Source organism: Neoarius graeffei, chromosome 1, assembly GCF_027579695.1.
Source record: "Neoarius graeffei isolate fNeoGra1 chromosome 1, fNeoGra1.pri, whole genome shotgun sequence".
In the NCBI taxonomy this organism is placed as follows: Eukaryota; Metazoa; Chordata; class Actinopteri; order Siluriformes; family Ariidae; genus Neoarius; species Neoarius graeffei.
This window is the reverse complement of record NC_083569.1, coordinates 73,035,259-73,060,738: the sequence shown is the minus strand read 5'-3', so window position 1 is coordinate 73,060,738 and position 25,480 is coordinate 73,035,259. Positions and strand designations below refer to the sequence as shown.

The following is a 25,480-nucleotide window of genomic DNA, read 5'->3' as shown; positions in this document are numbered from 1 at the left end:
TGAAACACTCAGTGGACTGTTAGAGTGAGGTGGAGGGTCACAGGAAGTTAAAATGATGCCTGAGACAACAGCATAGAAACACTGGCTGACTCACTGGCACATCATACTTGCGGAGTACATCTTTTGTTTCCAAACAGGAAAAAAGTTTCATCTGTGTCAGTCTCTGGGCTCAGAGATACTGCTGTGCCAGTCTTCAGTCCATCCCATCTAACCCACAATGCCCTAACTGAGAACAACAACAACGGATATGCTGCCCACAGTTTCTGCTTCCTTATTAAGCCACCATAGTGCACTCTATACTGAACTGTGAACTGAGTTGAATACACAAAAATATATTGAATTCATGTGATGCAAAGGAAATACACTAACAACTGCATTACAGATGAATAAATTGAGCCTTTTGGAACTTTCCTACCACAAATACAACTGTTATAATATTCACAACTGTAATATTATAATATTATTACACTATTACAGAGTTATATAGTAATTATTATTACTATTACAATATTATTAGGGGTGGCACGGTGGTGTAGTGGCTAGCACTGCTGCCTCACAGAAAGAAGGTTCTGGGTTCAAGCCCTGTGGCTGACAGGGGCCTTTCTGTGTGGAGTTTGCATGTTCGCCCCGTGTCCGTGTGGGTTTCCTCCAGGTGCTCCAGTTTCCTCCACAGTCCAAAGACATGCGGTTAGGTTAACATGGGGCAAGGCACCTAACCCCCAGCTGCTCCCTGGGCGCTGTCGTGTAGCTGCCCACTGCTCTGGGTATGTGTGTGTGTGCTCATTGCTCACTTGTGCGTGCATGTGTGTGTTCACTGCTTCAGATGAGTTAAATTTTATTGTGTGCTTGAGTGTACATGTGATAAATAAAGGCTTGGCTTCATGTAGATGATAGATTTTGATCTGTCTGTACTGAAGAAAGTTGAATTGACAAAGTATGATCTAGAAATGTGGTCCTCTGCCGTCTAGGAGATTCTGCCTCACGGATCGAGCCGGGATCCAGGAGCGACAGCACTGACACGGACACAGCTGTTCAGAGATGTTTCTCAGTTTATTGAAAGACAAACATGAGTATCCACAATCAAGACTGTGATGTAGTTAAATGGTGGGAAAATGTAATTTCAGGAAGCCGAGTTGTCTGAGAGTGGTAGGGTCGCTTCAACAGTTGATGGAGAATTACTGATCAGGATAGCCTTATGAAAAACAGAAAGCAGATGTGCGAGCAACTGTATGTTTCAAGGATTTAACTGAAACTAGCCAAAATAAGTAGCACACAAACGAGCCAAAACAAGTTACAAGCCTGCCAAACCAATACTGTATCTCTATCAGTATCTCTAACAAAAAAAAAAACAACACACTGGTACAGATCGTCAACCAGGCTGGAAAAATTATTGGACACAAACAATTGCAACTTTCACACCTATACACACAGGCTCTAACAAAAAAAGCATTTCAAGTCTACCAGGACCCCACTCACCCTCTACACTGTGCTTTCCAGATGCTGCCATCAGGACGGAGACTTAAAGTCCCAATGACTAGGAAGAATGGTTACAAGCGGTCATTTATTCCATCGGCTGTGACCATTCTCAACAAAGAACTGCCTAAGCGATAGTGACACATTATAGTTAGTTAGGTTGTGCATCTTAAAAGTTTTTAGTATTAGTATGGTGTTTCTACATCTTTTTCTTTTAACTTTTTAATATTTAACTGAGTGAAATGGACAGAGTAACTGTTCCTTAAGAACACTTTCTTCCCCATTTATTTATTTATTTATTTATTGAGTATTATGCTGACTGTGATGTGTGTTTGTCTCTGTGTGTCTTTTATGCCACTACTAAAGAGAAATTTCCATTTCATGTAAGTTTAATGGACAATAAAGAAGTCTAAGTCTATCAGGAGATGACAAACACAAGAAAGAAACTTAATTGTGTTACTTGGCTACAAATAGAAACCCACCACCCAAACTGACAACTTTGGCTCCAAACCTGACAATCCTCTGATGACAGCATGAAGTACTTTTAGCCAGAGGCACACGTCATGGAAACAAGAAGTTTTGATGCAATCCTGCGTCCCTGTTTAACTGGGATTCCGTCTTAGTCATCTGAAGGTAAGCATCTTACATGAAAATTCGGTTTGCTGTAACTCCGGGCAGTATTTTTCACAACAGAAAGTTGTGCAGGGTGACTGGTTGCATGTGAAAGCCACTGTCAGTGAAAGTTATTAAATGTTTAATATTCTTATCAAATTTGTGTATTTACTATTAAAACTGTCTTACAAATAGATCAGCGTCTTGTCTTGGATCTGTACGTATTTCCTTATGAGAATAAAGTTGATCTAAAATAATATTGACTTCATCTCCGAAATGAATTAAGTACTAATTCTGTTTTTTTTTTTTAAACGTTTAAGCCTCTGAAAGATCAGCAGTATGACATGGGAGTAAGCTTAAGTCACCTGTTGTGCTTTGCGTGCCACCTGTCTCTCTCACTGTCCATCTAAGGTCATGCCTGAAGTGTGAAGGCATTCTGGCAGGTCAACCTACTCTGACCCACTTTTGGAGACCTGCCAGTAATCTGTAAAGACAGGAGGATTAAATCTTCTTTTAAACACATGCTGTCCCTTCCCCTCAATCCAACTCCTTCTATCCCTCCATCCAGCCTTCCCTAATTCTGCTGTCGTCCAGCATGGGGAACTGAAGATGCTAGCAGTCACCCTGTGGCCAAATAGGAACAAGAACCCTTTATTTATCACACGTATACATAAGCACAGTGAAATGTTTCCTCTGCATTTAACACATCTGAAGCAGTGAACACACATGCACACACAAGTGAGCAATGAGCACACATACATACCCAGAAGAGTGGGCAGCTATGCTACAGCACCCAGGGAGCAGGTGGGGGTTCAGTGCCTTGCTCAAGGGCACTTCAGCCCATGGCCACCTCGTGTTAACCTAACTGCATGTCTTTGGACTGGGGGGGGCGCCAGAGCACCCGGAGGAAACCCACGCAGACACGGGAGAACATGCAAACTCCACACAGAAATGCCTCTTGTCAGCTGCTGGGCTCAAACCCAGAACCTTCTTGCTGTGAGGTGACAGCAATAACCAGTACACTATCGTGCCACCACTAAGTGAAAGTGGGAGGTCACTTGGGACATCAGCAAACAGGTGCTGACTGACTCAGGCATCTAATATCTAACACCCAAGGATATTAGACACTTTCATTACTTTAAAGATCAAATAGAATCTCAGTTCCTAGATCAGTAGCTGCTTCATCCTGGTCAGGGTCTTGGTAATACACCCTGGATGGTATGCCAGTCCATCATAGAGCACTATGCACTCGCACACATACACCTCTAGTTGCCAATTCACCTACTGGCATGTTTCAGAGATTGGAGGAAACTGGAGAACCCAGAGGAACCCCATGTAAACAGAGGGAGAGCATGCAAAACTCCATACAGACAGGAACCCAAGCTCAGGATCAAACCCTGGAGCTGTGAGACAGCAACACTACCTGCACCACTGTCAAAAAAAAAAAAGTCAAAGTCCCTCCCATGCCAGGTCTTCCCAGACAGTCTCCCATCCCAGTACTAACCAGGCCCTTAAGGCAGCACTAATCCCTGCTTCTATAGCCCTCAGCCTCCCGCCTATACAGCTAGGGTTACAGTGGGGGGCTAGTCCTCTGGTAACCATGAGTCTGACTCTCCACTCACATCTGTATTGCAGCATACCTTGCCAGATGGCAGTAGGTACCATTTTTATGATAGTCCTTGGTATGACCTGACCACAAGTAGAACTCGTGAGCTCCCAATCAAGAGGTGGATGCACTAACCACTAGGCCAGCTCACAGAACACCTGCACCACTGTGCCCTTTATTAAATCAGCATAACTAAATTAGACAGGAAGGAAATTAAGACTGCAAAAAAATGACTCCCATCCAAACTTTGGAGTTTATTTGTGCAAAGTTAAGACAAAAGTACACTTAGAAGGCATTTCCAGTGCGCCAAGAATCCAGAGGCATCTTTTTTTTTTAAATTCTTGCAAGGATCTGGATCATATCTGGAGATTTTATTTGACAGTACTGTGATTGGCAATTACCCAACATGGATTTCATCATACATGGGTCATAGTTTGCTATATTCGGGCAAAACCATCTCTGGATTCTGGGGTATTTTGCATAGTGTTAGTGCATAAATATTATACATTGCCATGCATGACAAATTTGACAAATTCCTCTCTTGCTCCTGAACAATCTTCTGTCAATATGCCTTTAGGTTCTTGCAACTGATCCTGAAACAGCAGTTTGACTTCTCTATCTACAGTGGTGCTTGAAAGTTTGTGAACCCTTTAGAATTTTCCATATTTCTGCATAAATATGACCTAAAACAACATCAGATTTTCACACAAGTCCTAAAAGTAGATAAAGAGAACCCAGTTAAACAAATGAGACAAAATATTTACTTGGCCATTTATTTATTGAGGAAAATGATCCAAAATTACATATCTGTGAGTGGCAAAAGTATGTGAACATCTAGGATTAGCAATTAATTTGAAGGTGAAATTAAAGTCAGGTGTTTTCAATCAATGGGATGACAATCAGGTGTGAGTGGGCACCCTGTTTTATTTAAAGAACAAGGATCTATCAAAGTCTGATCTTCACAACACATGTTTGTTGAAGTGTATCATGGCACGAACAAAGGAGATTTCTGAGGACCTCAGAAAAAGCGTTGTTGATGCTCATCAGGCTGGAAAAGGTTACAAAACCATCTCTAAAGAGTTTGGACTCCACCAATCCACAGTCCATGTACAAATGGAGGAAATTCAAGACCATTGTTACCCTCCCCAGTAGTGGTCGACCAACAAAGATCACTCCAAGAGCAAGGCATGTGATAGTCAACAAGGTCACAAAGGACCCCAGGGTAACTTCTAAGCAACTGAAGGCCTCTCTCACATTGGCTAATGCTAATGTTCATGAGTCCACCATCAGGACAACACTGAACAACAATGGTGTGCATGGCAGGGTTGCAAGGAGAAAGCCACTGCTCTCCAAAAAGAACATTGCTGCTCGTCTGCAGTTTGCTAAAGATCATGTGGACAAGCCAGAAGGCTATTGAAAAAATGTTTTGTGGAAGGATGAGACCAAAATAGAACTTTTTGGTTTAAATGAGAAGCGTTATGTTTGGAGACAAGAAAACACTGCATTCCAGCATAAGAACCTTATCCCATCTGTGAAACATGGTGGTGGTAGTATCATGGTTTGGGCCTGTTTTGCTGCATCTGGGCCAGGATGGCTTGCCATCATTGATGGAACAATGAATTCTGAATTATACCAGTGAATTCTAAAGGAAAATGTCAGGACATCTGTCCATGAACTGAATCTCAAGAGAAGGTGGGTCATGCAGCAAGACAATGACCCTATGCACACAAGTCATTCTACCAAAGAATGGTTAAAGAAGAATAAAGTTAATGTTTTGGAATGGCCAAGTCAAAGTCCTGACCTTAATCCAATCGAAATGTTGTGGAAGGACCTGAAGTGAGCAGTTCATGTGAGGAAACCCATCAACATCCCAGAGTTGAAGCTGTTCTGTATGGAGGAATGGGCTAAAATTCCTCCAAGCTGATGTGCAGGATTGATCAACAGTTACCAGAAACATTTAGTTGTGGTTATTGCTGCACAAGGGGGTCACACCAGATACTGAAAGCAAAGGTTCACATACCGGTACTTTTGCTGCTCACAGATATGTAATATTGGATCATTTTCCTCAATAAATAAATGACCAAGTATAATATTTTTGTCTCATTTGTTTAACTGGGTTCTCTTTATCTACTTTTAGGACTTGTGTGAAACTCTGATGATGTTTTAGGTCATATTTATGCAGAAATATAGAAAATTCTAAAGGGTTCACAAACTTTCAAGCACCACTGTAAATTCACTCAAGTCACTTCACTGCTGTGCCTCCTTTAGCTTTAAAACCTTGATACTTGATTACAAAACCAAAAACAGACCAGCCACACATTACTAGACGACAAGGGTTAAATCCAAAATTGTGCTCCAATCCCTTTTCCCTTTCCCTCACAAATGTGGTTCAGCTTGACCCATCACCCTGAAAGACAGCAGGAAGATAAGCACTGAGACTTTCCTCTGGAATTCTCTACTTATGTTTCTGGCAGTATCTTAGGTTGTTTGTATTTTAGACTTAAGTCGCGGAAGCCATGGCCTAAAAGTTAGAGAAGCAGCTTTGGGACCAGAAAGTTGCTGGTTTGAGTCCCTGGACCAGCAGGAATGGCTGAAGTGTCCTTGAGCAAGGCACCTAACCCCCAAGTGCTCCCCAGGCTGATCTGGATATGTTGTAAGTTGCTCTGGAGAAGAGTGTCTGCTAAATGCTTGTATTGTAAAGATTGATCTTCACTAACATAACCTGTTGGACTAAACAATGAGTGCATGAATTTATGTTCAAACTAGCTACAGTAACCCACTCATATATTACGAAATATAGTTTGCACAAAATAAATGTGTCCATAGCATATGGCTGCACAGATTGTAGACGATAAACCCTCAGTGGCATAGAAAACCGTGCCAAATCTCAATGTTCTGCTGGCACTAAAGCTGGATAAGTAGCATGTCACAAAGGTCTACAGGAGATTTCCTATGGGTTGTGCACATGCATATTATGGTCACAATAGGAATGTTGCTTTATCTCACAACTTTACCATCATGACATTCTACAGTAAAAGAGGAAGAGAGAGGAGGATCAGTGTTTTTGGTCAGAAACATTGCATTCTTTGGCGGGACTGGCAGTTTTTGATAGTTCATTTTGAAAAGAGATTGCATGGGAGTGACAAGATTAAGATGGAATGTGTGGGGTGCTAAAATACTGTTAGTGTCTGTGTGCATGCACTTAAAGTTTAATTCAACTGACTTCAAATATTTCTCCTTCCCATGTTGTTTGATATGAGACAGGCTTGTAGTATTCGAGTCCAGGACTTGAGTCCGACTAGTGCCCTAATTTTAAGGATTCGTGACCCGACTTGGACTTGAGCACTGATGACTCGGATTTGGACTTGGACTCAGACTCGTGCATTAACTGCATTCAGACTTGCAAAATGGAGACGAGGACTTGTTTTTTTTCTTTATTTTTGTAACATGCCATAATAATTTGGCATAAGATATTTATATTTACATTAATTTTTGTACTAATTTCATGCAAGAGTGTCACACCTGCGCACCTTGGTGCATGCATCAGATAGACTCTTGGGTGCACTCCGGACAGCGCACACCAAGCGGACTCTCATGCGCACGCCGTAAACAACTTGCACCTGCACAGGATTAAGGTGCAATCAGCGTGCCTATATAAAAACTGCAAAAACACACTTACTTTGTGAAGTATTGAGTTGCGTTGCTGACACATTACTGAGCTTTATTTCCTTGTTCAGTTTCCTGATCTGGGCAGCACGGTGGTGTAGTGGTTAGCACTGTCACCTCACAGCAAGAAGGTTCTGGGTTTGAGCCCAGCGGCTGACGGGGGCCTTTCTGTGTGGAGTTTGCATGTTCTCCCTGTGTCTGCGTGGGTTTCCTCTGGGTGCTCTGGTTTCCCCCACAGTCCAAAGACATGCAGGTTAGGTTAATTCAGGGGTGGGCAATTATTTTTTCCATGGGGCCACATGAGAAACAGAAAATTTTGTGGAGGGCCGGACCAAAAGGCTGAACTAAATTCTGCATAATATTAATTGTATTTCTTTATATAAAGCAGTAAATAACATTGTTTTTACAAGCTGCTAAGACTGGTAAGAGTATGGAAAAAACGAGGTTGCCTTACAAAAAATGTCATTTATTCAATCAAATTTCCCAAAACAACGGTTAACAAAATGTGAACGTTTGTACCATTTTTTTTCAGTCACATTCACCCCAAAACACAATAAAGACATCACAATATTGTCTTTCTATTCCAAATATCAAGCAAGATACATCATATTATAATAATGATGCCCACATTTGTAGTCTAATCACATCATTTGGTGTTTTTCAGTTTCTTATTTGTTCAGTGAGAGAAATCTAGTCTCTGTTGGTCTTTAACGAGTGCATCAGAGTCAGGTTGAATGTCTGAGGTGGAGATGCGAAGCACAGCTGACAGATGATCATCGGTGAGAGAGGATCTATACCTGGATTTGTTAAACTTCATCACTGAAAATGTTTGTTCACATATGTAGGTAGAGCCAAAGAGAACAAACATCTTCTGAGCATGTCTCCTCATGTTTGGAAACTTCTCCTCCTTGAGAGAAGAGTAAAAATCCAGCAGTGTTCCTGACTTAAAGTGCTCTGCCAGTATCGCATCAGACTGCAGGTCAGTGAGTTCCAGCTGAACATCACTGGGTGCATTATCCACATCACAGGTAAAGGGACAGGAAATCATCTGCATTTCACCCTCCATTGTTCTGAAATCTTCAAATCGCCTTAAAAACTCACCATGCAGCGCTCCTAACATAGTTGAGTACCTGCGGAGGTAGTCAGCTGATGGTGTGACTTCCTTCAGGGTTTGCATGTGAGTGAGATCATTGCTCTCCAGTTGCCTTGAAAGAAACTGCAACTTTGTCATGAATGCCTTCACCAGGCTGTGCATTTTGTGGACAAAAAGGCCCTTGCCTTGCAGTTTGGTGTTCAGTGCAGTCATCAGTGCAGTCACATCAACAGCAAATGCAAAATCTGCCATCCAGTCCTCACCTGAGAGCTCTGGGATGCCTTTGCCTTTCTTCTCACAAAACTCTCGGATCTCTGTTTTCAGGTCCCAAAATCTGTGTAGCAGTTTGCCCAGGCTGAGCCATCTGACAGCTGTGTGGTAGCTGATGTCACTGTGTTCCGTCTCGTACTCCTCTAACAGTGCAACAAACTGCCTGTGATTTAGTGCTCGTGCCCTGATGAAGTTTACTGTTTTTGTAACAACATCAATTAGATGGTTAATTTTTAGCACTGACTTGCACAACACATGCTGATGTAAAATACAATGCAAAAATACCACTTTCTGATCTGCATTGATTTCATTCACTTTATCTTGCAGACGTTTCAAAAGTCAGACATTTTTACCCATCATATTTGGATAACCGTCCGTTGTGACTCCTGCCAGTCTGTCCCATTTCAGTTCCAGTTTGTCCATGCACGCATTTACCTCCGTGAATAAATCGCTCCCTGTCGTCGTCCCTTTCAGTGAACGCATTGCTGCCAGCTCCTCTGTAATCTTAAAGTCCGTTATCCCACGGATGAATATGAGTAACTGGGCTGTGTCACAGACATCACAGCTCTCGTCCAAAGCCAAGGAAAAAAAGTCAAAACTTGCCACTTCATGTTGCAACTGAAGCTCCAGATTTCCCGCAATGACCTCAATCCTTCTGGTCACGGTTCGCCTGGACAGCGGGACTTGCTCAAATGCTTGTTTTTTTTCAGGACATATTAGCGCTGCAGAGTCCACCAAGCACTCTTTCACAAATTCCCCCTCCGAGAATGGCTTACTGTTTTTAGCGATTTTGTGGGAAAGCACAAAGCTGGTCTTGGTTGCTGCATCTACCTTTCTTCTTTTTGCAGACATTTTGGGGGCTAAAGTCTTCTTGTGACCTGCTCGCAACAACATCGATTCGGTGTAGGTATCAGATCTACAGATTGGCTCAGGCTCCGGCGCCTGCTGGTGACGTCACACTATGTGATTGGGTGGACCGTTTGAAGGATGACGTACAAGTTTGTGGTTGGTCTGGACAAATTACGGAAGTAGTTATCGCGGGATTAGGTTTCGTGGGATTTCATGTCATGTTCATGTCCTGCGCATTGCGTTTTTGTTGAACACAACTTCAAAATAAAAGCAATGCACATTCAGTCCATGCATGAGGTAAAATTAGAAAATACGTTTATTTTGTAATTTCTAATTAACCTTACGCGGGCCGGTCAGAATGAACCAAAGGGCCGGATGCGGCCCGCGGGCCGTAAAATGCCCAGGTCTGGGTTAATTGGTGGCTCTAAATTGACCGTAGGTGTGAATGTGAGTGTGAATGGTTGTGTGTCTCTGTGTCAGCCCTGTAATGACCTGGCGACTTGTCCAGGGTGTACCCCGCCTTTCACCCATAGTCAGCTGGGATAGGCTCCAGCTTGTCTGTGACCCTGTAGGACAGGATAAGCGGCTACAGATAATGGATGGATGGTTTTCTGATCCCTGATTTCCTGTTTCTCGTCTTTGATTCTGCCGAGTCTATGATAGCCTGTTTGTGCCTCGCTCAACCTATTGTCTGTTTCACTGTTTTATGATTTTGCCTGCCATTCTGGATTGTTTACCTGTCTTCACTTGTATTAATAAACACACTTTCTGCAGTCACGTCCGTCTCCCAACCGTCTCGGACAGAATACTTCACACTCCCTGATAAAGAGAACGCACATTCTCCTGTTCATACGTCATGTTCAGGAACAAATTAATGTTAATGCCGTTAAAACAGCCACCGTCAAATGGTGCGGTTGGAATCTTGTTCTCGGACTCGACTCGGATCAATCATGTACTTAACTCGACTCAAAAATTTTTTAATGACTTAGACTTGACTTGGACTTGAACACTGGGGACTCGAGACTGGACTCGGGCTCGAGGTGTAGTGACTCCACTACAACACTGATATGAGATAGAAACTGAAGGATTGAGTCAAAAGTGTTTTGGTACGTGCCAGATAAGACAGAATAAAAGCGTCAATCACTCAAGAAGGACATATTTGAAAAAAAAAATCAGAAAAAAACAGAAATATTTCCCTACCTCTTTCCTTCTTTTCCTTGGAAAAGGAATCAAACTTTCTTCTTAGTGACTTCCTTATCTTGCGAATCTCTGAATACAGAACAAAGAAGATAGTATCACAAAATCGCATACAACACATTTTCTAAGCGCATTAATAGTAAATACAACTACATATAGCTGATCATATGTAAGATTTACATGCAATTTGACAAAATACTTTATACATTGCTAAATCTGTTACATATGTCTGATGTATTAGAAATCAACATAAAAACGTATTACATTTTATACATTAGACAGAGAAAGTTTGGTTTGGCTATTGATAATCAAAGCAACTCATGGAAATACATTTTTGAAATTTCACCGTTGGTGAAAGATTGGTAGAAACTTTGTGCAGAAATGTGGAAACTAGATGATCATTTTAAAATGTTAAACTACGTTTAAATCTAAAATACAGCATATACAAAAGTCTTTACAGCCTTGTTAACATTGCAAGTTCTTGTGCTGTTAAAAAATGAACCCAAGATAAATCACATCAGATCTTTTTCCATCTTTAACATGATACACAGTAAGCAATCAAGAAAATTCAAGTTTCTGAAAGACTTTCTTGACATCATCTTGGTTTCATCCAATTGCTCAAGCCATGGCCCACACAGAGCTTACAAAACATGTACGGGATTTCATTGCTGAAAGTTATTGATGTGGGATGGGAATAAAAGAACTTATAAAACATTATATGGACCATGAAAGGCCATCATGAACGAGTTGAGTAAATGGGGCACCACAGTGACATTAAAAAGAACAGGATGTCCCTCCAAAAACTGATGTAAGGACAAGAAGAAAACTGATCATGGAGGCTGCCAAGAGACCAACAGCAGGAATATCTGGGAAGTACAGGTCACTCTCTGCATGTGACAACAATCTTTCATATTCTTCATGTCTGGGATAAGGGTAGGGTGGCTAGACAGAATCCATTTCTCATAAAAACAAACAAATAAATAAACATCCAAGGCCAGATAATCACCCCAAGCCATGTGACAAAATGTGTTATGGCCTGATGAGTCCAAGGTAGAACGTTTTGGGCACAATTCTAAAAGATTTGTTTGGCAAAAAAACAAGACAGCTTATCATCCAAAGAACACCATACACATGGTGAAGGTCACCAGTTTGATTCCCTGGACCAGCAGGAATGGCTGAAGTGCCCTTGAGCAAGGCACCGAACTCCTAACTGCTCCCCAGGCTGCCCTGGGTATGTTGTATGTTGCTCTTGATAACAGCGTCTGCTAAATGCCTGTAATGTAATATAATGAAGCATGGTGTTGGCAGCATTGTGTTTTGGGGCTACTTCTCCTCAGCTGGAACTGGAGTGCTGCTCAGGATAGAGGAAATCATAGATAGCACCAAATGGCAAATCTATTTTGACACCAAACCTGCAGAACTCTGTAAGACAGCTAAAGAGGAGGAAGAATTTCACAACAGCAACCCAAAGCATAAATCCAAGTCACTAAAGTAATGGCTGAAGAAGAATAAGATTTTGGAATGGCCCTGATCTAAATTCTATCTAAAATGGAAGTGGAATGACTAAGGAAAAGAAGAATAAAATTGCTGAATCAAGATGTGCCATGTTAGTCGATTCTTCGCTAGAAAGACTGAGTGCTGTATTACTAGAAAACAGTGCTTTCAACAAAGTGTTAGTTACTGGCTGTGTACACTTGTGCAACCAGGCTATTGTACATTTTTTTCTTTTCCTTTTTCCCCTCTTTCTAAATGTTCCTTTAGAATTTCTTTTCATTTCTATTTATTTTTCACTTGAATTTTTTTGCTTGCTATTCCACATTAAAGATAGAAAAAGACACGATATTATTTATCTTGTTTTTTTTTTAAATCATAAAAAGCCACCATTTTAACAGGGGTGTGTAGACTTTTTATATCCACTGTACTATATTTCAGTGAAACGCCCACCACATGTTTGATCGTCTGTTGACTGAGTATTTTTAAATAGGGTCTGTGCCCACGCTAACATGGTGGACTGCCAGAGCAAGCAATCTAGGTTACTATAAAAACTGTGTTTTAGGAGGACCAAAAGAGGAAGAAAATTGCTTCAAACAATATAATCAAAATCAAAACGTTTGCTTGCTGGATGCTATAGTGATGATGAGCTTGAGAAAGAGGATGAACTGTGCAACTGGAAAGCACTAAAAATATGTACACAAAACACAACACTCATCACTCATGTAGTGTGTGAAATCTGGAATTAACCTTTTATGTAGCCTGTGGGAGGAAACACGGAAGCAAAATAAAATCTGTGTTTCTTTAAATTTTCATGAAAGTTGTGAATTTTGCATCTTTTATACATTCAATTCTATTTCATCTTATGATCATCATCATAACTGTTCATCTTTTGTATTCAGTACCAGTCAAAAAATTTGGACACACCTTCTAATTAAATAGTTTTTCTTTATTGTTATTAATTAAAAGGCACTTCATGTGTTAAAGTAATGATGGATGTCATTTCTCTTTACTTAGTTGAGCGATTCTTGATATAATATGGATTACTACACTTGTGGAATTACTACCCATTATTTACTGTATTTTTATGATTTACTGTTTGATCTCAAACTCATTAAAAAGGCAAGAAATTGCACTAATTAACTTTTGATGAGGCACACTTGTTAATTGAAAAGCATTCCAGGTGACTACCTCATGAAGCTGGTTAAGATAATGCCAGTAGTGTGCAAAGCGTCATCAAGGTAAATGCTGGCTACTTTGAAGAATCTAAAATATGAAACATATTTTGTTTTTTTAAACACTTTTTTGTTTACCACATAATTCCATCTATGTTTGTTATTTCATAGTTTTGATGTCTTCAGTAGCGCGGCATGGTGGTGTAGTGGTTAGCACTATTGCCTCACAGTAAGAAGGTCCTGGGTTCGAGCCCAGTGGCCGGTGAGGGCCTTTCTGTGCGGAGTTTGCATGTTCTGTCCGTGTGGGTTTCCCCCACAGTCCAAAGGCATGCAGGTTAGGCTAATTGGTGACTCTAAATTGACCGTAGGTGTGAATGGTTGTTTGTCTCTATGTGTTAGCCCTGCGATGACCTGGTGACTTGTCCAGGGTGCACCCCGCCTCTCGCCCGTAGTCAGCTGGGATAGGCTCCAGCTTGCCTGTGACCCTGTAGGACAGGATAAAGCGGCTACAGACAATGGATGGATGTCTTCAGTATTGTTTTACAATGTAGAGAATAGTCAAAATACAGAGACACTTATGACTGAGTAGGTGTGTTCAAACTTTTGAGTGAGACTGTATGTTGAGAAATTAGTGTAATTTCCGTTTTTATTTTACTGGAAATTTCCCTGCGGACTGGCCAAAATAGCTGTTGTTGATTTTTGTGGATATGCTTCCAGATACTGAGATATTTCCAGCTTTCCTGAGAGTGTAGCTCAGGAAGGGTCCACATGTCAAAGCTACTGCTGTGATGTGTGTGTGTATATATATATATATATATATATATATATATATATATATATATATATATGAGAGAGAGAGAGCGAGAGAGAACAGAAGACAGAGGCTATGACACCACAATGGGGTTTCAAGCATCATGTGAAGAAGATTTAGGTGGGGTCAAATTCCCATGACTACAGGAAATGAGCATTTATTTCCACAGCAATTCTCCCTCCCCCCTCCACACCCCAAGGCATCATGGGCTAATCTCTTATCCACGCTCTGGCGAGAGAATGGAGAGAAAGGGAGGGGGGGTGGCGGGGGCAGTTCACTCTAAGGTATGTCAGAGCGTGAAAACAAAGTATGGAAGCAATTCAGTCAGGAGCACGAAAGACCAAAACAAAGTCATATAAGGTATGACTTCAAAATAACCTGTACAACTTTCAAATAATCCACCAAAATCTCCCAGGAACAGGCTGATAGTAGTGGGAAGTTTTATGGCTTTCTCCTTGGGGAAGAGAAACAGTCTGTAAATATTCCCACAAAGCCAACTAGTCTTCTTTGTAGGCGTCAACTGGATAGACGAATATAGCTGCTCACTGAGCATGGGCTAAAACGCAGCTCCGTGGAAGAATGGTTACATTCCACTGATCCGTACCTTACAGATGAGCTCATATTGGCTGCTTGGTTCTAATGTTGGACAGGCTGCACAAAGAAATTTCACACATGCCCAGAAAACTCCATATTAAACACCCACTCATAAAAAGTAAGGCCGGCAATCAAAATGTTTGAAGGAACGTTTAAAAATGTAAAGGAATGCATGAGACTGAAAGAGCGAGTATGTTTTTCACGGGAAACTCCTAATACATCTCCTCATGTGACAAACAGATACAAGTCTCAGACATGATGTTTTAATGCTATGACCCCTCACATGCCTCATTTATATAACAATACACATGTTCTGGAATACACTTTTTCCTGAACCTGGTTTTGTTTTTCATTTTTCTCTCTTCATCTTTCACACTCACAGACAGCCTCTTTTCTCCCTCCAACACTGAACCCACCAGATTTACCGTCTCTCGGGATTCTAATGAATCCAATGTACGGTAGTGTTTGCAGAGATTTCTGTAAATTCCAGGCTCCTATTAACTTTGCTCAAATACCTGTTGAAAAAAATTCAGCTCCACAAATTCAGATCTGGGAGGCATGTGAGTGATTATTACCTATAAAAAGAGAGAGTCAATGACAAATTGGGTATACTGTGTACAATACAGTGAGAGTGTTTACATACCTTTGGGAATGCTGATCTTGAAGTCCAGCTCTCTCTCCTCCAGGTGATAGAGGGCCACCTCCTGTAACCGGGCTCGCTCCAGTTCCGACAGGCTCTGAATGGCCACCGGTTGCAGCTTCAAGCTCTGACCCAGCATAGTGGCCCACGTATAGTCACCCTGAAAGACCAACAGAAAGAAAGGAATGAAAAATGAAGTTTCTTGAATTATTTAATAGCAATTATTTAATAGCATGAATGTGTAAGAATGGGAAGTTGAGGTACAATGAAAGAAAAGTCTCAGTGTTAATCCCTGGCAGAAAAAAATAAAATAAAAATTATATATATATATATATATATATATATATATATATATATATATATATATATATATATATATATATATATGAGTGAGTGAATCCACGCTTATGGGTACTGAAATGGGGACATGAACTTATTTTTAAAAATTCACCTAAAACCATTTCTTTTTTTTACCATCAGGTCACAAAACATGTAATCTTTAATGAATGATATGTTAAAAGATAACTTTAATTTTCTGAGATGTAATAAAAACATATTTATATGCCAAAGTCAGAACGTAACAGAAGTGTTGTGGACATATATATTCTCAATTTTAACAATGTAGAATTACTTTTTGAAACATAGGAAGGTGATGTTTTAGCAAATATAATTAATAAACATGTGTAGTAGAATAAACATACACATTCTTTCAATAAGATTAACATGGTATATAGCTAGATTGTAATTAATTTGTAACAGACGCGAGATGGACAATCGTAACAGAAGTAATGTAACAGACATCATTTTGGAACTCATAGGCTTGACTTTGGCATATAAATATGTTTTTATTACATCTCAGAAAATTAAAGTTATCTTTTAACATATCATTCATTAAAGATTACATGTCTTGTGACCTGATGGTAAAAAAAGAAATGGTTTTAGGTGAATTTTTAAAAATAAGTTCATGTCCCCATTTCAGTACCCATAAGCGTGGAATCACTCATATATATATATATATATATATATATATATATATATATATATATATATATATATATATATATATATACACACACTATCCACATTCACTGGATATGAGTAATCGTGTGCTCTGATTGGTGAACTCTACTACTAGGATATCAGCTCATATAACGTGAGTAGAGAAAAACAAAATGGCAAAGCGTGTTACTGAACCAGCCAAGGACGAAATAAAAACTCTACTTGAAAAGAAAACCCCAAAAAATACACAAAAAAGCAATAAAATATGGAATAAGAGTATTTGATGGTAAGAACATATCTTTTTTTTTATTTTTCAATAATTATTATTAGAGCATTGTTCACAAACTGCTACTGTCATTTCACTGGTTTGTTTACATTCTAAGCGGAAATTATTTTGTCGAGGTTTTGTATAAAATTATTTATTAAATTTGCAAAAAATAAGAATGAAAATGGTCTCTTTATACAGTGCTGAGCGTAAATGAGTGCACCCCCTTTGAAAAGTAACATTTTAAACAGTATCTCAATGAACACAAACAATTTCCAAAATGCTGAAAAGACAAAGTTTAATATAACATCTGTTTAACTTATAACGGGAAAGTAAGGTTAATAATATAACTTAGATTACACATTTCTCAAATTAGAGTGGTGCAAAAATGAGTACACCCCACAACAAAAACTACTGCATCTAGTACTTTGTATGGCCTCCATGATTTTTAATGACAGCACCAAGTCATCTAGGCATGGAATGAACAAGTTGGCGACATTTTGCAACATCAATCTTTTTCCATTCCTCAACAATGACCTCTTTTAGTGACTGGATGCTGGATGGAGAGTGATGCTCAACTTGTCTCTTCAGAATTCCCCAGAGGTGTTCGATTGGGTTCAGATCAGGAGACATACTTGGCCACTGAATCACTTTCACCCTGTTCTTCTTCAGAAATCCAACAGTGGGCTTAGATGTGTGTTTAGTATCATTGTCATGTTGGAAAAGTGCACGATGACCAAGGGCACGGAGTGATGGTAGCATCTTCTCTTTCAGTATAGAGCAACATGTCTGTGAATTCATGATGCCATCAATGAAATGCAGCTCCCCGACACCAGCAGCACTCATGCAGCCCCACATAAGGACACTGCCACCACCATGTTTCACTGTAGGCACCATGCATTTTTCTTTGTATTCCTCACTTTTGCGACGCCATACAGTTTTGAAGCCATTAGTTCCAAAAACATTTATCTTGGTCTCATCGCTCCAGAGTGTAGAGTCCCAGTAGTCTTCATCTTTGTCAGCATGGGCCCTGGCAAACTCTAGGCGGGCTTTTTTGTGCCTGGGCTTTAGGAGAGGCTTCTTTCGTGGACGGCATCCATGCATGCCATTCCTCTGCAGTGTACGCCGTATTGTGTCACAGGAAATAGTCACCCCAGTTTGGCTTTCTACTTCTTTAGATAACTGCAGTCAACTTGCATGCCGATTTTCTTCAACCCTTCTCATCAGAAGACGCTCCTGTCGAGGTGTTAACTTCCGTGGACGACCTGGACGTCTCTGTGAGATGGTTGCAGTTCCATCTTTCTTAAATTTTTGTACCACTTTTGCGACAGTATTCTGACTGATAAGTAAAGCTGATCTTCTTGTAGCCTTCACCTTTGTGGTGTAAAGAAATTATTTTCTTTGAGGAATTCTGAAGAGACAAGTTGAGCATCACTCTCCATCCAGCATCCAGTCACTAAAAGAGGTCATTGTTGAAGAATGGAAAAGATTGATGTTGCAAAATGTCGCCCACTTTTTCATTCCATGCCTAGAAGACTTGGTGCTGTCATTAAAAATCATGGAGGACATACAAAGTATTAGATGTAGTAGTTTTTGTTGTGGGGTGTACTCATTTTTGCACCACCCTAATTTGAGTAAAACTGAAAAATGTGTAATCTAAGTTATATTATCAACCTTACTTTCCCGTTATAAGTTAAACAGATGTTATATTAAACTTTGTCTTGTCAACATTTTGGAAATTGTTTGTGTTCATTGAGATATTGTTCAAAATGTTACTTTTCAAAGGGGGTGTACTCATTTACGCTCAGCACTGTATATCTTCTTGAATGGGGTGGCACGGTGGTGTAGTGGTTAGCACTGTCGCCTCACAGCAAGAAGGTTCTGGGTTTGAACCCAGTGGCCGGCGAGGGCCTTTCTGTGCGGAGTTTGCATGTTCTCCCCGTGTCCGCGTGGGTTTCCTCCAGGTGCTCCGGTTTCCTCCACAGTCCAAAGACATGCAGGTTAGGTTAACTGGTGGCTCTAAATTGACCGTAGGTGTGAATGTGAGTGTGAATGGTTGTCTGTGTCTATGTGTCAGCCCTGTGATGACCTGGTGACTTGTCCAGGGTGTACCCCGCCTCTCACCCGTAGTCAGCTGGGATAGGCTCCAGCTTGCCTGCGACCCTGTAGGACAGGATAAGTGGCTACAGATAACGGATGGATGGATGGATGATAATAATAGTCAAACATTTCCACATGCTCTAGAAAGAGTAAAAAGAGAGGCTCTAGGTCCTTATAGCCTGGGCCTGCCCATCCTAAGCATGACGCAACACGAGGGCCTGTTCCGAGCTTAGTCTGGCCAGGCAGGCTATCTACAGCATTTCCAAGCTCCCGAAAAATCGGGAACCAATCAACTTTGAGCATCTCCAACGGCCCTGGGTAGAGGCGTGTTCAAGGCAGTGACGTAGTAGAACTGCGACCGGAAGCCATAGATTGTTTACAGCGGTAGATGCTGTATTGAAAGCATTCAACGGGAAGTTCTCATTGAAAACAGAGCAAAGAGCAGCCCTGGAGGTATTTATTGAAAGGAAGGACGTTTTCGCCTTGCTCCCGACCGGCTTCGGTAAGAGTTTAATCTACCAGTTACTCAAGCAGTTTCCGTCGCGTCGCATACATCAGAGGAAAGAGTGATGTGATTGGTTTAAGCTTCGTCACAGCCTTTTCTGGCTTCGACCAGTAGCAAACTGAGGCATTTCAGGGAGGCGGGTCAACCACGGGCTCTGCGAAACGGTTTGGCTTAATAGCTTGGCCAGACCAAATGCTCGGAGAGCTTTGAAGTCGCGTTAGCCAGGCTAAGGTCCTTATACAGTACAGTCTAGACAGTTTCATGATCCACAAATAGTGTACTTCTTCTTAAGACAAACTGACACACAGCCAGAAAGTTCCTGCTTATCTAGAAAGTTCCACAGCCCTACTGTGGAACTGCAAAAACATCTATAAATATCTGTAACACAAAAAAGAATGTTAGTCTGACCACATTTGCTATTAAATGTAATGCCTATCACGGCACTACTTTTAAACAATTGGCAAGTGTCACCCACCCATGGTCCGCATGACTGTATACATCCTGTATGGAGTCATGCAAAGACTGAGTGGAGTGTGTTTATGTGTCTCTGCGCAAGTGTGTGACACTTACTGAAACAAAAGAACACAGTCAACTGCTCTCTTTTGCCACTGGCAGCTCAAGAGGATTCCCGTGATCTTTTGTAGATAGAAAACCTGAGCGTATGTAGCCTGATGTAAGCATGACATTTATGGAGTATTGCTTAGCAAATAAAAGCAACAATGTTTATTCTGTATAATCTGACATTATGATATCAGAAATTACATGTTTACATCACCTACGTAACCTGTATTACTGGCTACAAACACACACTGAGTATCAAAGGTAATCGTTTAACTCTTCTTCCAGATTCAGTTCTTCATCTTAAAGGTAGACTGCCTTTCAGATTTTTCAAGTGTAGGTCATAAAAACAATTTTCCTTGACACCCAGCTTTTTTTGTTTAGTGGACCGAAAGCTACTGAACCCGAATCATATACCTCCAATTTTATTAACTTTTTTGTTTTTACTAACAATTAATGAATTTAGGGGCACGTGCCTCTAAATTCTCCGCCATTCCTGTCTGCTTCGAGATGATCCATTTTAAAAAACTACATCATATATCACGTGGTGGACTTTTCCCGTTTTGCGCAAAGCATTGTGGGATGGAAATTTGAAACAGAAGAGCAAAATGGAGGACGCGAGTGTGCAAAAGAAACATGGAAAACCGATTGCAGTAATGGAACGCAAGAAGAAAAGACGTTATGTTGGAAAGGAAAGGAAATGAAGGCCCAAACTAATAAATATCGGCGGTCAGCGAGCACGTCGGTGTGATCAGCTGTTCGTTTAGCGACAAGATGATGTAACTGTCAGTGCACGGTCAAGGTAAACCTGCGCATGCACACACAGACTTCCTCTTTCTGCTTGACTGCGTTAAGTGAGCGATTTCATGCGCATTATTTGCTTGGGAATCCCCTCAAATTAAGTAACTTCCCAGCCACAGAATGGCCTGATATTCTGTGAGATATTACAGAAATAAACATATATCACAATGACCAAATTTCAGAGGGAACTAAATTTCACCGATTTTATGAAATCAAAAGGCCGTCTCACTTTAAAGTATATGATCCTGAACTACTATAAATACATTTAATAACTATGGTTAAATTAATAGGAAAGGTGTTCAGATATAAGAGTCTGGAATGTATGTCTGGACCAGCCGACAGCTCCTGATGGGTTTAAGGGGTTAAATACGAAATGAAAGTATGCAATGATAGAGTACACAGAGAGCATCGTAGCTGAATTAACCTGACAGGCTCAGAGAGAGTGAATTAACAGGCAGCACTGACAGGCAGTAAACAGAGGCACAGAGGAAAATCCACTGAGATGAAAGTGATGACAAACATGGTAATGACCCTCACATGAGCATCCTGCACATCAGTCATGCTCTATGAGCTTTGGGTTGAAAGGGATCTTTTTGTCAAGCCACATTTTAACATGAAAGAAAGATGCTCTGGAATATTCATTAAAATGATAAAAGGAGGGCGGCACGGTGGTGTAGTGGTTAGCGCTGTCGCCTCACAGCAAGAAGGTCCGGGTTTGAGCCCCGTGGCCGGCGAGGGCCTTTCTGTGTGGAGTTTGCATGTTCTCCCCGTGTCCGCGTGGGTTTCCTCCGGGTGCTCCGGTTTCCCCCACAGTCCAAAGACATGCAGGTTAGGTTAACTGGTGACTCTAAATTGACCGTAGGTGTGAATGTGAGTGTGAATGGTTGTCTGTGTCTATGTGTCAGCCCTGTGATGACCTGGTGACTTGTCCAGGGTGTACCCCGCCTTTCGCCCGTAGTCAGCTGGGATAGGCTCCAGCTTGCCTACGACCCTGTAGAACAGGATAAAGCGGCTAGAGAGGATGAGATGATAAAAGGATGAAGAGAAAAAAAGCTTTTTCCCATAATATTTTTATTATCTCCTGAGATTTTATTGTTTTCTCATTATTTTTTGGATTTCAACTAAGAGAGAACTTAGCTTTTGTTTTTCATTTGTGAATCAGAAAATCCCTGTTGCTGGTAAAGGAATTTGCAGTAATGGAAAACTAACAGCTTTTTTCTCTGCAGAGGGTAAAACCATAGCGGACTATATTGCAAAAGCTTTGCTGGGAGATTAATACTGGATAATAAAGAACAAGAAATTGGTGAGCAGTGTGCTTCTTTGCAGTGTATAATAAAAAGGCTTCATTTCAAAAGGTTTATTAAAGGAGAACTGAAGGCAATTTTTTTATTATCAAAATTCTCATCATTCATCTCTAGCCGCTTTATCCCGTTCTACAGGGTCGCAGGCAAGCTGGAGCCTATCCCAGCTGACTACGGGCGAAAGGCGGGGTACACCCTGGACAAGTCGCCAGGTCATCACAGGGCTGACACATAGACACAGACAACCATTCACACTCACATTCACACCTACGGTCAATTTAGAGTCACCAGTTAACCTAACCTGCATGTCTTTGGACTGTGGGGGAAACCGGTGCACCCGGAGGAAACCCACGTGGACACGGGGAGAACATGCAAACTCCACACAGAAAGGCCCTCGCCGGCCACAGGGCTCGAACCCGGACCTTCTTGCTGTGAGGCAACAGCGCTAACCACTACACCACCGTGCCGCCACAAATGTTTGAAATATGCTATGTAATATATCAGTTCATATGTCAAAGCAATGGCCGTAAACGAGATTCGCTGAGACCTGTGCGAGACATTGTAGGACGGAAGTAAAATGTACAGCGGAAATCAAAGTGACCAACATCTGCCAACGTTATCAAAAGACGCACGCGCTCTCTTTTGGATGCTGATGTAATCAAGCCAGAAGTTTTGCTTGTTTTGATAGCAAAGTTTGAAAAAAGTAGGCAGTAATCGTCATTTAAACTAGTTTTTGTGCAATATTTCGTTTGGAAAACAGGTTTCAAAATGGCGGCACTGACACCTGGCTGACACGTCACGTTTCGAAGTCTCGCACAAGTCTCGTGAAGATCGCATGAATAAGTGACACCTGCCATGGACCAGATGAACTAAATTCAACACGGCTAAAAACAGAATAGGCCGATAAGTATAATATTTAATTGCAATTAGTTGCCAATACGAGTCACCATATACACTACCATTCAAAAGTTTGGTGTCACTTTGAAATGTCCTTATTTTTGAAAGAAAAGCACTGTTCTTTTCAATGAAGATCACTTTAAACTAATCAGAAATCCACTCTATACATTGCTAATGTGCTAAATGACTATTCTAGCTGCAAATGTGTGGTTTTTGGTGCAATATCTCCATAGGTGTATAGAGGCCCATTTCCAGCAACTCTCACTCCAGTGTTCTAATGGTACAATGTGTTTGCTCATTGCCTCAGAAGGCTAATGGATGATTAGAAAACCCTTGTACAATCATGTTAGCACAGCTGAAAACAGTTGAGCTCTTTAGAGAAGCTATAAAACTGACCTTCCTTTGAGCAGATTGAGTTTCTGGAGCATCACATTTGTGGGGTCGATTAAATGCTCAAAATGGCCAGAAAAATGGCTTGACTAGATTTTCTATTCATTTTACAACTTATGGTGGGAAATAAAAGTGTGACTTTTCATGGAAAACACAAAATTGTCTGGGTGACCCCAAACTTTTGAACGGTAGTATAAGGTTACTAAAACCGAAAACGTAATTGAATAACACGTTAATTAAGAAATAAAGCAAGTTTAAAAATGGCTTCAGTTCTCCTTTAAACGTCACATTTTTATTATAATTAGAATGACCTATATAAAAGACTGAATTTTTAAAAAGACTGATATCTTATATCCTAACACAAGCTTGATGGAGAAAATAGGATGTCCATTTGATCAGAAACTGCTGAGTATTACCCGCTCTATTTTGGAGTATTGGCACCTCCGTTTCCTGGTACCCGCTTGGGGTCACTTTCCGCTACAGTCATCATCACACCACCTGCTGAGCTGTCCGGGTTATAGGTCACAGTTCAAAAGTTGTTTTTCTTGCTGTTTTCTCTGCTGCAGTATAGAATCAGTGAATATGATCTGACCCATTGCGGTGTCGTCTTTAATTCTAAGTTAACAATTCAAACTGTAACCTTTGACCTCTAATATCTATTAAATCTCAATTGCATCACTCTCCTTTAAGTATAAAACTACTATTAACCATGAATCATGACTATGGGAGAATATGGAAATGGCTAACTGTGTGGAAAACATCCCTAGCTTTAACAAGCCTTCAGATACTCTGTGTAAACTATGCGATAATCATGTACTACATTAACACTGTGTGTCTTGGCTCTGTAATCAAGGCTGCAATTAGCAAAATTGGCCCTTGTTAGAGTGGTGAGATAAAACAGTCCACATACTAGTACACAAAGACTGCACCGAAATCACACACAACCAGTATGTTACTTTTTCTGCCTCATAATGTAAACCATATGAAGGTCTGAATTACATAAACAGACCTTCGAAAACTAGTCAACTAGTCTGATGTACAGTATATTGTTTTCTATCTGGTGGAATTTATGCAGACAAACAATGCATGCATGCACCCTCAAAACATGTTCCCGACATAGCAATATTTCTCTGGATTCACTCCGAATATTCCCTGCATTACATTTCAGATACTTGATTAATTGACCACACTTGAATTTAACAGTCAAAGAAACTTCAAATTATTCAGAAAGTTGAGATTATTGTTTGAATGTCAGATGCCCCATGATCAGTTAACACCCTCCAGCATGGTGCTTTTAGAGGAACTGGATATAGCAGGATGGGCCTCAAGGTCCATGAAGATCGTGTGTTTTCAATGCAAGCAAGACAATAGTGCATTCCACATAAACCCGTGAAATGAATCGCCTAAAGCAGTATATGATCTTCTTTAAGATATCGGATTATTATTAAGTGCAAATTTGTCTTGTGCACAAAGGTGAATAAGTAATTCCAGAGCTCAGGAAGCAAAGTATACAGCTTTTAGTCTTGGGTGGTGGTGGTGTGTGTGTGTGTGTGTGTGTGTGGGATGTTTATGAACTCTTAATGTGGCTAAACTGTTTAAGCTCTTTAATCCTGCTAGCAACAGACAGACTGTTGTGCCAAAGGCTGTACAGCAATCTAGCATTTTAACATCATATTCATTATAAAAGTTTATTCCAGCTACCAGCTGAATTATGGCCTGAATAAGTGCACAGTAAAATTGGCAGGTTATATGATTAGCTTGTACAAGCCCAGTATGGGCAGTGAACATACCCAAGACACTCCCTGTAATTTAGTGAACAGTCTCTATTACTATTAGTTTGTGCATTTTGTTTAACGTCAGATTCCTATCATGGCACTGAGTGTTGAAATATGAGGCAGGTCTGGAAAACCCATCAGATGTCACTCAGTGCGTTTACACACGCATCCAAATCGAGCTACTGTCGGTAATTGAGCTAAGGGTCCTAGCAGGGGTGCCAGAGAAATCCAATCCTACAGTACATGCACACAAGGAAATCGAGCTATTGTGTGAGGTACATTGTGCACCCGAGCCACAGGTGGCGCTACACGCCCCATCGTGTTGGTACACTTCCGGTTGTCGTCATGAAGAAGAGCTATTCAAGAGTATAAACAAAGTTATCAGTTCCGTGTTCACAAGAAGAACAATGAC

At 40.8% G+C, this 25,480-nt stretch overlaps 1 protein-coding gene across 3 annotated transcripts in view; it reads right to left on the bottom strand.

Moving 5' to 3' along the window:
- Positions 1-25,480, bottom strand: part of arhgap36 (Rho GTPase activating protein 36) — a 104,769-nt gene that overhangs the window by 32,050 nt on the left and 47,239 nt on the right. For all 3 annotated transcript variants that reach the window (XM_060923265.1, XM_060923443.1, XM_060923355.1), the window contains exons 2-3: positions 15,481-15,637; positions 10,770-10,838 (exon numbers count right to left, since the gene is read on the bottom strand). In XM_060923265.1, the coding sequence (XP_060779248.1) occupies positions 10,770-10,838; positions 15,481-15,637 (226 nt within the window). The remainder of the gene's footprint in view (positions 1-10,769; positions 10,839-15,480; positions 15,638-25,480) is intronic.